Genomic DNA, 14154 nt, shown 5'->3' with positions numbered 1-14154 from the left:
GATTATACAGTGGAAGTGAGAAATAGATTTAAGGGCCTAGATCTGATAGAGTGCCTGATGAACTATGGACAGAAGTTTGTGACATTGTACAGGAGACAGGGATCAAGACCATCCCCATGGAAAAGAAATGCAAAAAAGCAAAATAGCTGTCTGGGGAGGCCTTACAAATAGCTGTGAAAAGAAGAGAGGCAAAAAGCAAAGGAGAGAAGGAAAGATATAAGCATCTGAATGCAGAGTTCCAAAGAATAGCAAGAAGAGATAAGAAAGCCTTCTTCAGCAATCAATGCAAAGAAATAGAGGAAAACAACAGAATGGGAAAGACTAGCGATCTCTTCAAGAAAATTAAGAGATACCAAGAGAACATTTCATGCAAAAATGGGCTCGATAAAGGACAGAAATGGTCTGGACCTAACAGAAGCAGAAGATATTAAGAAGAGGTGGCAAGAATACACGAACTGTACAAAACAGATCTTCATGACCCAGATAATCATGATGATGTGATCACTAATCTCGAGCCAGACATCTTGGAATGTGAAGTCAAGTGGGCCTTAGGAAGCATCACTACAAACAAAGCTAGTGGAGGTGATGGAATTCCAGTTGAGCTGTTTCAAATCCTGAAAGATGATGCTGTGAAAGTGCTGCACTCAATATGCCAGCAAGTTTGGAAAACTCAGTAGTGGCCACAGGACTGGAAAAGGTCAGTTTTCATCCCAATTCCAAAGAAAGGCAATGCCAAAGAATGCTCAAACTACTGCACAATTGCACTCATCTCACATGCTAGTAAAGTAATGCTCAAAATTCTCCAAGCCAGACTTCAGCAATACGTGAACCGTGAACTCCCTGATGTTCAAGCTGGTTTTAGAAAAGGCAGAGGAACCAGAGATCAAATTGCCAACATCTGCTGGATCATGGAAAAAGCAAGAGAGTGCCAGAAAAACATCTATTTCTGCTTTATTGACTATGCCAAAGCCTTTGACTGTGTGGATCACATTAAACTGTGGAAAATTCTGAAAGAGGTGGGAATACCAGACCACCTAACCTGCCTCTTGAGAAATCTGTATGCAGGTCAGGAAGCAACAGTTAGAACTGGACATGGAACAACAGACTGGTTCCAAACAGGAAAAGGAGTACGTCAAGGCTGTATATTGTCACCCTGCTTATTTAACTTCTATGCAGAGTACATCATGAGAAACGCTGGACTGGAAGAAACACAAGCTGGAATCAAGCTTGCCGGGAGAAACATCAATAACCTCAGATATGCAGATGACACCACCCTTATGGCAGAAAGTGAAGAGAAGCTAAAAAGCCTCTTGATGAAAGTGAAAGAGGAGAGTGACAAAGCTGGCTTAAAGCTCAACATTCAGAAAACTAAGACCATGGCATCTGGCCCCATCACTTCATGGGAAATAGATTGGGAAACGGTAGAAAGTGTCAGACTTTATTTTTTGGGGCTCCCAAATCACCGTAGATGGTGACTGCAGCCATGAAATTAAAAGACGCTTACTCCTTGGAAGAAAAGTTATGACCAACCTAGATAGTATATTCAAAAGCAGAGACATTACTTTGCCGACTAAGGTACGTCTAGACAAGGCTATAGTCTTTCCTGTGGTCATGTATGGATGTGAGAGTTGGACTGTGAAGAAGGCTGAGTGCTGAAGAATTGATGCTTTTGAAGTGTGGTGTTGGAGAAGACTCTTGAGAGTCCCTTGGACTGCAAGGAGACCCAACCAGTCCATTCTGAAGGAGATCAGCCCTGGGATTTCTTTGGAAGGAATGATGCTAAAGCTGAAGCTCCATTACTTTGGCCACCTCATGCGAAGAGCTGACTCATTGTAAAAGACTCTGATGCTGGGAGGGATTGGGGGCAGGAGGAGAAGGGGACGACCGAGGATGAGATGGCTGGATGGCATCACAGACTCGATGGACGTGAGTCTGAGTGAACTCCGGGAGATGGTGATGGACAGGAAGGCCAGGCGTGCTGCGATTCATGGGGTCGCAAAGAGTCGGACAGGACTGAGCGACTGAACTGAACTGAACTGAACAGACCTAGGGAATTGAAACACACCAACTGGGAATTCCTCTTTGGCCTTTCCTTTGGTGGTCCCTAGGTTCCCATCTTGACTTTCCTTTGCTTAGATTCCCTTTCAATGCACCTGAAGTCAGTTTCAGTTCGGTCAGAGTGGACTTCAGAATGGACTGGTTGGATCTCCTTGCAGTCCAAGGCTTACTTCTGTACTATTTCTGTCCCCCTTAGCTTTTGAGTAATCTTTAAAACTTGCTGTCTTTCATTTGGCAGTCAGGCCTTCTAGTCTCCTTTGGACCTTTGCAAATAATTTTTTTTTTTTTTCCCTAACTGATTCTGTCTTTAAGACAGTCTTTGACAGGATGAAAGGAAACATGAAAAGGTTTAAAACAGTGCCTCCTAAGTGGTTCTCTTAATGTTAAGCATGATCTATAGTTTTATTCCTGCCACATTTTAACTGTTCTCATATCACACTTTCTCAGCCTCTTGGGGTTGTAGTTCTTGAAGATGGTGACAGCAGGTATTCTTAACTTGCTGATACTGCCTAGCATATTCACGGAACAACAAGGAATTTTAAGAGAGCAGGAACTTTGGCACTTTTGTTCACCTCTTTTTCCCAGTGCTTGTAAATTATTGGAACTTAGTATGCATGCGGTATACATATGTTTTAATATGATGAATTAATACTCATTTGTGTGTGTGTGTGTGTGTGTGTGTGTATGTGTGGACTATTCTGTGTAAAGTTTCGTTCAGATCCAATATGTCTCTGAATTGAGAGACCTGGAGAATTTTTTGCCTTTTCCTTATTTTCGTCCCTTTATAACAATTTCGACCTTGGGTGCTTTCCATCAAACTCTTGGTGCCTTCAAGGCTTAGTTTCCACATCAGCAAAATGGGGCTAGTAGCAACAGATGCTTGTTTCTCCTTGTCCTCTGTCACATAGTAGTTCTCCACGGGGTTACTGCGTACGCTTTCTTCTGGATAAAAATCAGTCACCTGAGAGGTAAGAAACCATTAAGGTCCTCGGGTTGCAAGCCCCATAGGGATACAGACCAACAGCTCCGCAAGCCTCGCCGGTGCTTCCCCGGTCCGGAAACAACCCGACCCCATTTCGGCTGCGAGCCTACCCAGCCTTCGTGTGCCCCAGCCTCAGGCGCCCTCTCGCGCAGAGGTAGCGCTCTGCCTCGGTGCCACAGCTAAATGGGCTCGGTACCGCGCAGGCCCCGACGCGCGCCGAAGGGCCCGGCCTAGTTTTGGCCGCAGCCGCCCGACCGCCCGCGCGGCGCTGCACTGGGGGCGGGGAGTCTGATGGGAGACGCGCGCGGCGCTGAGGAGGCGGCGGCCCGGGAGAGGGAGCGGGAGAGGGACTGGGCGCGGGAGGCGGGAGGCGGGGGACAGGGGGAGGCGCCGCCGCCGCCGCCGCCCGCCCCTTTCCGCTGGGGAGCAGCTGCAGTAGCAGGAGCGGAGCAGGAACCGCGCAGCCACAGCCGCCGCCGCTGCCGCCGCCGCCGGGGGATGTGGTCGGCGCCCTCCCCGAGCCGCGCCGCCTCCTGAGTACCCGCCGCCGCCCGAGCCGCCGCCGCCGCCGCCGCCGCCGAGTCGTGCGGGGCCAGGCCGCGCCCTCCCAGGGCGCCCGCCGGCTCGCATGCCGAGGGGCTCCGGGGCGTAGCTGCGCGCCCGGCGCCGCCTCCGGGCTCCTCCGGCCCCGCCATGGGCTGCTGCAGCTCCGCCTCCTCAGCCGCGCAGGTGAGGGGCTCCCGCCTCCCGGCCGCCCACCCGGATGCCTCCCCCGCGCCGCGCGGCGGTCTCCCGCCGCCTTCCACGACCCGCGAGCTTCCCTTCAGCCCACCGTGCACTCCAGAGACGTCCCCTACCCGCACCTCCCCCTGTCCCGCCGTTGCCCCCGCGCTGGCTCCCAGGGCAGCCGACAGGCAGGCGCCTCAGCACGGCCCCCCGGGCGCCCCTTGCAGACTTGGCCGCCGCCTACTAGTCACACCTGAGCGGCGCGTCCCGCCAGCCTGCAGGTAGAGGCAAGAAGGACGCCTGCTCTCTGCCCCAGGTGGCACCCCCCCTCCTTCGTCTTCCGGGCCTGCCTCCTCGCTTCCCACCTCCTTGGAGTCCGCCCGCTCCACATCCACAGACTATCATCTGTGCCCGCTGGAGGAGTAGCTCCAGCTTGGGCTGTTCGCCCCATCTCCCACCTTATTACAGTTTCTGCTCTATTGGAGATTCTCCGTTTTCTCCTGCCGGCTGGCCCCGGTCCGGGTTCAAGCGTTTAAGCGGATCCCGGAGCCCTCCTACGACCCGGTTTCCCAGATTCCAGCGGCTCGCCACCCAACCCATCCCCCCTTTGTGCCTTGACCTCAGACACCCAGGCCTCTTCGCACACCGAGGCCCCTGCGGGAGCGCGGGGATTGCGCTGGGAAGGAGATTGGGCACCTGGAGGGTGACGGGAGCGTTACGGAAACTCCCTCTTTGTTGCCAGTGTAACAGGAGGAAGAGGTGCCGAATTTAGTTTTTCTGTGGGCACACTGGCTGAGTGTTGTCGCTGAGGGCTGAGATGCAGAGATTTCTCCCAGCGTCTACCCTGCCCCCATCCAAATTTCGCTAACCTGCCTCTCTCTCTTGCCGATCGGAGCCCTTAACCTGGATAGAAATGTTTTAGACAACTGTATAAGGATCAGATGTAATAGGACTTGACTGCTGTCCGCTAATAACTGAGAGGACCTGTTTGTACATTACCTAATTTAGTGGATTAGTGAGTGTATTTACAAATACGATAAAAAGCAATCAGGAATACTGCAGCAAACTGTCTGGTGGTGGTGTATGAAAAATAGGCTCTGACAATGCCTGGGATGTAATCTCACAGTTTCATTAGCATAGAATTTAACTAAGGTCTTTGACTTGTTTCTTTTGCGGGGGAGACAAGGGCTCTTGTTTTTAGAAATAAAGGCTCGTCGGTTCTTGGTGAAGAAAAACGCTAGTTTGGGGGAAAAAATTCCTTCAGAGATCTAGCATCTGTGATAATGCCAGAAGTGTTTTGCTACTGCTAAATGACTATATATAACTCAGTTTTAAATAACCTGCATACTTGTTCTGAAAATCTGAGATCTGTCAGAAAATGACTGGAATTGCAGATGAATGGAGGACATCTATGTTTTATTAAGTATCCATCCTATTTGTCAGTTTCTTTTTTCGGTGTTTGCTTACTCGTGTTTTTTTTTTTTTTCTTTTCCTATTAGGATCATAGGCTGATTGGCTTAGTTAGTTAAACCTTACTGTTCAGTTAGAATAACAAAGAAAAACTATAAATAGTGGTGTTAGGAGGGAGAGGTCTGTAGTTTTCATATTAACAGATAAAGGTGTGGAATCACACAATGCCTTTCAACTGGTTAGAGGTTTCAGGAGAGAGGGAGGAATCTAGTTGGGTGCTGTTGGTCTAATATTTATTTACTTAAATATTATTTTGACAAAAATGGTATCTTTGCTGTTGCCTTTCTCTGAAGAATTGGTTTACTGTGCATCCTCTTTTGGACATAAAATGCCTTAGAGACAGGAAAGTATTGGATAGTTCATGGATGGCTTGTACCGTGTTTATAATCAATTAAATTTGGAAGGGATGGATGCTGGACCCAAACTCTACTTAACAGGTCTTGCATTTGACTAGCTCCACATCTTACTTTTCAGAATGCTGTCACACATATTTTCCTTGTTTTTTTCCTCTTCTTGCAGCCACTGTTTGCTTCATGCCGTGTTCTACAGACAAGACGCATGTCATGCACCCTGAGGGGTCCATTTTTTTTTTTGCCCCTGTGGTTTCCTATAACCAATCAACAGCTGTCACATGCCCTTAAGTTCAGCTTTAGGGACTTGTAGTGTTTAATGGAGCATTGAGGAGCAGGTTTTGTGCCAAAGAGCAGGTCATCATTTTTTTTTCGTCCTTATTTGAGGTTTTGGCATCATTCTTTATTTGTAAAATGTTATCAATCTGCTGTATTTTGATGCTCCTTCCAGGCACATCATCAGTTGGGATAATACAGTATCTATATGTGTTGTGTTGACACCAAATGGGGATGCAGCTGCACATCGTCTCTAAACGTGAGCCTCCATGTCACTATGAACTTCTCTAAGAGGCCTGGATTGTGTTCTCAGGCACAATGTTTCTTTCATCCCTTCTGTTGGATTGTAAACTTCTTGAATATAGGAACTCTTTTTGTTTTCCACATGTATGAATTCATTGCAGTGCCTTACTATACCTTGTACATGATAGTGGCTCAGCAATAGTCAATGAACAGAATATAGATACACAGATTGGAACATTTGGCTGGCAAGTAACATTTAATATGAATCCAGCCCTGAACCATGTGCTGTTTCACTTCCATGAGCTGATTGACTAATGTCTCCAAGCCATCCTCTTCTAAGTTCAAATTTGAACTGTTTAAGTTAAAATTCACTTGCCTTTCCCACATTCCATCCTATTCTTTCAATGGGACTGTCAGTTTGCAGAATTGAGCAGGTTTTTTCTTTGCTACTGGTGCTCCACTCATTGCTTATATTTTAGTGGGAGCAGTGGCTAAAACATCTTAAAGGAGCTTGTCTGCAGACTCTAATGATAACCTGCACAGCACATCAAAACAAACGTGCTTTGTGGTAATCTGCAGTTCAGCTTAGCTTTTCTCAGTGATATCGTCAGCAACTTTAAAGCCCTGGCAGGTTTTATCATTGTAAATATAGTGTGTTTCCTCTTTGTAGTAGGGATTCACTTTTGAAATAAATATGTTATTTTCCCTCATAGTCTATTGCTATATTTTAGACTCTCATAAAAGAGTTATTGTCTTCCAAACTGTTTCATCTCTTGTAGTCTGTTTGGGTATTATTTTCATTTTCTTGGCAGTGTCTGAATATCATAATTTGTCTTCAAAATAATTATCCTGTTTTTGGATTTAGATAAAGTGTCACATTCTATACCTACTTGTATTTCATTGTTTAAGGATGAAATTATTGGCAAAATTATTTGTACTGTATCAGATACGTGTGTCTAAGAATCTTAAGAACTCTTAGAAATGTTTATAGAACTCTTATTTATGTTTTGGTTTCTTATTAGTGACCACTGCAAGTTACTTGCTAATACTAGTGGTTGCTCAAGACAAACCAGTACATGATAGCCTTTGCCTAGAAATCTCTTTGAAGTGAACATAAAAGTGAGATAGTCTTGAGTTTCTTTTTACAGCACTAATCCTCCCTAAGACTCTTAAAATTTATTCCCAACTCTCCATAATTCGTTTGTTCTGTTATAACCTGACATAATTTCTATTCTTGTAATGTTAAACTTCAAAGTTCACTTGTAAATCTTCAGATTTATGAAATGTTCTTTCCCATTGACAAACCAGTTTGAATGAAGGAGGCTTTTGAAAGATTACTTAGCGAATTGTCAAAAGTCTTTGTCGTTAATGGCTAGATCATTATTTCTCACAGTAGTGCTTTGGAAGTCAGGAGATTTTGCAAGTGCTCTGAAGTTCTGTGTCCTTTGGTTCTAACCTTAGAAATTGTGAGGGATGGAGGATAATCTTTCTCGTTGAACAAACTGCCCCTTATATCTGTCTGTTGGAGAGGTTGTTCTTATCTCTGGTCTTGTCCCATGTCGTCAAATTGAGAGCTCCGTATTTAACTGTGTTTTTCCAGCTCTCATATCTTGTCTTGGGATGAAATGAAAAATGAGAAACAATCAAGTGGTTCACAAACACTGGTTAACTTTTAAGAATGTTAACTGTTCTTTAGAAGAATTTTAATAGTAACTGTAGTCTCCTGCTTTGTGGAATTTGAAGTCAGAGGTTAAAAATGAAATTTGAAGAGTAGTGGGAATTACCAACGGAGACTAAGTTAGTCTGTTAAAATGCGCCCAACAAAATATACCTGTTCTAACTGAAGCAAAGAATCCTAGCGTGAAGACTATTTTTGTCTTCTGAATACTGTGCTGTTAGCATGTGCTGTGCTTAGTTGCTCGGTCCTGTCCGACTCTTCACGACCCTGTGGGCTGTAGCCTGCCAGACTCCTCTGTCCATGAGGATTCTCCAGGCAAGAATACTGGAGTAGGTTGCCATGCCTTCCTCCAGGGGATCTTCCCAACCCAGGGATCAAACCCAGGTCTCCGGCATTGCAGGCGGATTCTTTACCATCTGAGCCACCAGGGATGCCCACGCATAGGAAACCCATTCCTTAAAATATATAAATCAATGTTAATATTAAAATTGTCTGAAAAGTAATGTAAAAATGATGAGACTTTTTGTATAGCTATTTTTCACAGCCCTTTTCGCATTTCAACTTCTCCAGTAATTCTGAAGTCGACTTTACTTCCATTTATGGCTGAGGAAGTTGAGACTGGGATGTTAGTTGAGACTTGGCTGAAGTCTCAGAGCTACTAATGGATCAATCCAAACTTTACCCTTGTCTTGAATCTGAGTCCTGTGCTTCTTATATGCTTCCCGTATCTTAAATTGTAGTTCATTTTATCTTTAGAAAGGGTCCACTCAATAACATTGTGAAATAAGGAGTGTCCAAGTTCAAGTCATGCCATTTTGAACTTGCTGCAGTTACTAGATAGGGAGCAACATGATATAATAAGCAAAACTAGTCCAGTTAGAAAGTTCCCAGGCTTAACAAATACTACCAAATAACTATTTGATGTGTTAATCCTATCATTTAGAAATGTTGTTGGCTTGGAGGGTATTTATTTATAGAAATATATTCTGTGTTATATGCTACTACTGGTAATTGGTTTCACGTCCGACTCTTTGCGACCCCATGGACTGTAGCCTACCAGGCTCCTCAATCCACGGAATTCTCCAGGCAAGAATACAGGAGTGGGTTGCCATTTCCTTCTCCAGGGGTTCTTCCCTACCCAGGGATCGAACTTGGGCCTCCCACATTGCAGGCAGACACTTTACCGTCTGAGCCACCAGAGAAGCCCTTAGTAAATGTTATGGAAAACCCCAAACAAACTTTCTGGCCAACTCAATATTTTGCTATCTCCTTCCTCCCCAACCCGTTCCTGTAGAAAGGAGAATTATTTCAGTTTCATAACTTTGACTCAGATTTTTGGGACTCTCAGGACTATTAGAGATAAACTAGAACTACTGTCTTTTCTGTTGAACTAAACTGGAATGTAGAGATATGAAGTCTGAGGTCAGAAAGACACATTATGAGGTAACTCAAACTAGAAACCTACTTAGTCATGCTCTCTCTCTCTCTCTTTTTTGTTTTTTTAAATGTTGGCCTCTCCAGGAGGCATGTGGAATCTTAGTTTCCCAGATCCCTGATCTTAGACCAGGAATCAAACCTACACCCCTTGCAATGGAAGTGCAGAGTCTTAACCCAGTGGACCATGAGGGAACTCCTGAAACCCAGTTAGTCCCTTAATCTTTCTGTAGTTACCATTATCTTTGCAATCTTGATACCACATTGGAAACACTTAGAAAGCTTAAAAAAAAAACCCCACGATTCCTGGATTCTCCTTTCAGAGATTCTAATTTCCTTGGTCCAGGGGTACTACTTGGACATCAAAAAGTTTTAAAGTTGCCCTGATGATTTTCATGTTTTGCCAAGGTTGAAAACCACTCTTCCATACCCTTTCTGTGATAATTCCATCTCCTTCTATGGTTTTAGTTACAACCTACTTGCTGACAATTCTCAAACTAAATTACTGAACTGAAACCAACTTTATCCTGGCTTCAAAACTCTATATCCACTGATTACTTACCACTTCCACTAGAATGTCTTGTAGGCAACTCAAACTCACTGTGTCAAAACTAAACTCAAAGTATGTAGACACAGATACACACATCTTTTTCAGTATCTTTGGTTCACTGAATGACACCAATATCATGGTATAGAAACTGGGAACGTGAAACATGTAGGAAACCTGCTTCTCATTATTCCATATCTAGTCACCATATCTTGTCTCTTTTACCTTCTAAATTTCACTATAAGTCCCCCAGTCTAAGCTTCTGTCATCTCTGGCCAGAACTTTGCTTCTGGGTCACCCCATATTCATTCATGCTTCCTTCCAGTTTTTCTCCATGCTGCAGTCCTAATGATCGCTTTAAAAAATCCAAAGCTGTGTGGGGATTGTGTCCCCCACCTACCTGTAACCCTTTAATGGTTTCTGATTACTCTTAAGACAGAGACCAGAATCAACTGAAACCAGCCAACAGTGCTGTGTGGGTTGGTCTCTAGCTCTCTCCAGCGTCACTGTCGACTCATGCCACGCTTCTCCTTAATCTTTGTAATCCAGCCTCACAGATTCTTCAGTAGACTTTGTTTTTCTCTTAGGGCTTTGTACATGCTTTTCACTTGTCTGGGAGGCTCTTTGCTTTTCTCCCTAGTCTTGCTGACTGATACTCATCCTTCAAGTTTCAGCCTCAGAGTCACTTGTTGGGAAAAGACTTCTTGATCCTTCAAACTAGGCCATGTCTCCTCATTAAGTTCTTACAGCCTTGTATATTTTCCCTATGAACACTTAAAGCTATATATAATTATATGGTTAATATCTAGTCCAGAAGTTGGCAAAACTACAACCCATGTGCCAAATCTTTGTATGGCTTGCAAGCTAATAATGCTAAAAATGGTATCTGTATATATTCAGATGGGTGAAAAAAGCTAACCATCTTTGCATGAGAAATTATTTCATCAAAATTATATAACTGAATTTCATCGTCCACAAATAAGGTTTTATTGATGCAGCCACACTCATTCGTTTATACAATGTCTATAGCTGCTCTTAAGTTACAGTGGCAGAGTTGAGTGTGACAGAGACCTTGTGGCCTGCAAGTGTAAATATTTGTTCTGTGGCTCTGTGGGGAAAATGTTTGCTGACCTCTGGTCTAGACTGAGCTGATGAGGAGAGGGACCATGTATGCTTTGTTCATTGCTGACATTCTCTGTGCTTAGCTGGTACCTGGTACATGATAGGTGCTTATGAAATTTGAACTTTGAAATTTGAAGAGATTTGAACTAATTTTCCTTTCATGGTTGGATGTGAATGAACTCCAACCTTAGTAACTCTGATGTTTTAAAATTTAATATAAAAAATTTTTTAAAGGACAAATTCTTTCTTTCTGACCTTGCCACATGGCTTGTGGGATCCTAGTTCCCCAACCAAGAATTGAACCCAGACCCCGGCAGTGAAAGCACCGAGTCAGCCCTAAGTACTGGAACATCAGGGAATTCCATAAAAGGACAACTACTTTCAAAGAAGATTCTCAACAGAAGTCTTAGCAACTGTCTTAAGCAGCTTGTCTGTTGCAGGTATACATCTCATGTGTGAAGCAAGTGTATTTGTAAAGGTGTAAGTTAGGAAGTGAGTTGTTGATGGACAGGGAAGCCTGATGCTGCAGTCCAGGGGGTCTCAAAGAGTTGAACACGACAGAGTGACTGAACTGAACTGAAGTTAGGGGGTGTTAGTCTTTTCCCCTTTGTGGACTCCTTTCTGATTTCATATCAGCTGTTCAGTAAGATTTACGTTAAAACTTTTGGCTGATAAATTGCAGGAATTTTCTGGTGTGTGTGTGAAAATGATATTACTATAATATCCCACAACCAAATATTTGGACATCTATTTAGTAAGGAAACTGTTAAAAGCTATTTTTATCCTAATTTTTGAGGTTGTGAGATATGCTGTAAATTGTTGAACAGAAGTGTTTGATTTCTGGATACATTATAATGTAAAATAAGGAAAACAGCAAAAAGATAGAAAAATTGAAAATACATGTTTGCTTTGAGATATTCAAGTAGCAGGGAAGTAGCAGGTATTGAAGTGCCTTCCTTTTTTTGGTAGCATTATGATAATGGTAATGATAACAATCACAATCTTGTAAGATTTTTCATTATGAATCACTTAAGTATGATTCAGCTTTAAGAAATGAAAAACCATAAATCTAGATAGCTAAACATTAAGGGAAACTTATCTCTTACAAGTTGAGAGGTAGGCTGGCTTCCAGCTGGGTTAGTTCTTTGGCTTGATGACATAACGTCCACAAGGACCTGAGTTCTCTCTCTTTTTATCATTTATGGAAGGTACATTTCTCTCATTTAGCTCCCCTTGTGATCCCAAGATGGATGTGACTCTTTTGGAAGACTCGTGTGTGTTGAGCTGACAACTTCCAGTGGTTTTTCTTTCAACAGTAGTTAGGGAGGGCTGCATACTCGTCTTTAAACAATTTGTAGCAAGGGGGAGGCACGGGTGTGGTAACTGATTTAGACTAACCAGGATTTCCTTCTGAGTCAAATAGAGGGTGAAGCAACACCAGAATAAAATTAGGACACCGCCAGCCAGGCTAGGAGGATTGGGGAGAATGGTGACTGGGTAGGCAGCCACTGATATCTGCTATATAGTTTTGCTGATTTCTTCTGCCTGTAAAATAGTGTTTCCTAATATTTTGCTTATAGCTCCATTATAAAACTTCACAGTTGCTAGTCGAAAGTCACACAGTCATCTTCCTGTTTCCTCAGTAATACTGCTCTGTGTGTGTTAAATTGCTTCAGTCTTGTCCGACTTTGTGATCCTATGGACTCGAGCCCGCCAGGCTCCTCTGTCCATGGGATTCTCCAGGCGAGAACACTGGAGTGGGTTGCTGTGCCCTCCTCCAGGGGGTCTTCCCCACCCAGGGGTTGAACCCGTGTTTTTTATGTCTCCTGCGTGGCCAGGCGTGTTTTTTACCACTAGTGCCACCTAGCCACTGCCTAAGCCCCATCTTTCTCTTTTTCCCACCCCAACTGCTTCTTTCCTGTTATGAGGTAAGCATAGCTTCTGGATAAAGAAGAGCATTTAAGGTTGGAATAATGGTTAAATAGCTAATCAGTATTCCCACAACCAGTGGGCACTAAGAGAACCTTGGTGTTTCTATAACCTTTTCCTGTTCAAGCTCTCTGTTTCCTTTTCTGCCCCTTCTCACTTCTGTATGTGTGTATCTGATTAGCACTCATTTTTTCTTTCTTTTCCCTTTCTTTCCCCTAAAGTTTTCTTTTTCCTTCCCTTTCTTTCTACCCCTATCTGATGGACTTAAGGAGCCACAATACTGAGTGGAATATACTAGAATAGAAAAGTAGAAAGAGAGTGTCCTTTTTTTCCCCCCCTCCTGTTTAATTTTGGGTATTTTTGGTTTTTTGGTAAAGTAATATTAAGACTGAAGATTCATATCATAATTTAGAGTATCTCTATAATACAAAGAGCTCTTATGGTATAAAAATTGAATCTTTGCAACAAATAGCTAGTTTACAGAAGGAGAATTAGTAAACTAATATGTTAATATGTTCAGTTTTGCTCATAAGTCAAATTAAGTGCACATAGACAGCCTTTTTATCTGTACCTTTGGTAAAAGTTAACAGGATAATATTAATTGCTCATGTGGTTTTGACTCAAGTATACTTTATTGATTTGCTGAATAACTGGTTTGACCCTCTTGGGACACTATGGCATATATTGAAGGCCATAAAAAATTTGACACCCTTTAATTTAGTAATCCAAGCGTATAGTAAATGCTAGATGCCGGAATCTTTACATGTGGCATTATTTATAATAGCAAAAATAGTTTACTTTTAACATAATACGTATTTTAAAAATTTATTTTATTATTATTATTTTGGCTGTGCTGGGTCTTTGTTGCTTTTCTCCAGCTGTGGCATATGGGGGCTACTCTCTAGCTGCAGTGTGCAGGCTCCTCATTGCAGTGGCTTCTTTTATTGCAAAGCACAGGCTCTGGGTTGTGCATGCTTCAGTAGTTGTGGCTGGATTCCTCTAGAGCACAGGCTCAGTAGCTGTGGCCCACAGGGCTCAGTTGCTCCAAGGCATGTGGGATCTTCCCAGATCAGGGATCGAACCTATGCCTCCTGCGCTGGCAGGCAGATTCTTTGCCACTGAGCCATCAGGAAAGCCCAACATAATACTGTTGATGTAAAATTTTCTTAATATAAAATTCAGCTGAATTTAGTCTGTTATATGTGTCTCACTTCACCATCCCCAACTAAATGATCGTCTCTTAGTGGACAAGTAGCCTTTTGTCATACTTTCCCTACTGCTGCTCTAAAGGGCTGTTGGAACCTGAGAATTAAACACTGTTGTGTACTGGCAGGAGTAT

General features: G+C 43.4%; 1 protein-coding gene across 3 annotated transcripts in view; it reads left to right on the top strand.

Moving 5' to 3' along the window:
* The first annotated feature begins 3307 nt into the window (after positions 1 to 3307).
* Positions 3308 to 14154, top strand: part of SLC44A1 (solute carrier family 44 member 1) — a 216335-nt gene continuing 205488 nt past the window's right edge. Inside the window, exon 1 of one of the 3 annotated variants that reach the window (XM_069575520.1) lies at positions 3308 to 3769. In XM_069575520.1, coding sequence (XP_069431621.1) covers positions 3734 to 3769 — 36 coding nt within the window. In that variant the 5' untranslated portion in view covers positions 3308 to 3733. The remainder of the gene's footprint in view (positions 3770 to 14154) is intronic. The other 2 variants (XM_069575521.1, XM_069575522.1) reach the window with 2 other exon arrangements.

The sequence above is a fragment of the Ovis canadensis genome, chromosome 2 (genome assembly GCF_042477335.2).
Source record: "Ovis canadensis isolate MfBH-ARS-UI-01 breed Bighorn chromosome 2, ARS-UI_OviCan_v2, whole genome shotgun sequence".
Taxonomy (NCBI): Eukaryota; Metazoa; Chordata; class Mammalia; order Artiodactyla; family Bovidae; genus Ovis; species Ovis canadensis.
Note: the sequence above shows the minus strand (reverse complement) of the source record. Positions and strands in the feature narration are given on the sequence as shown.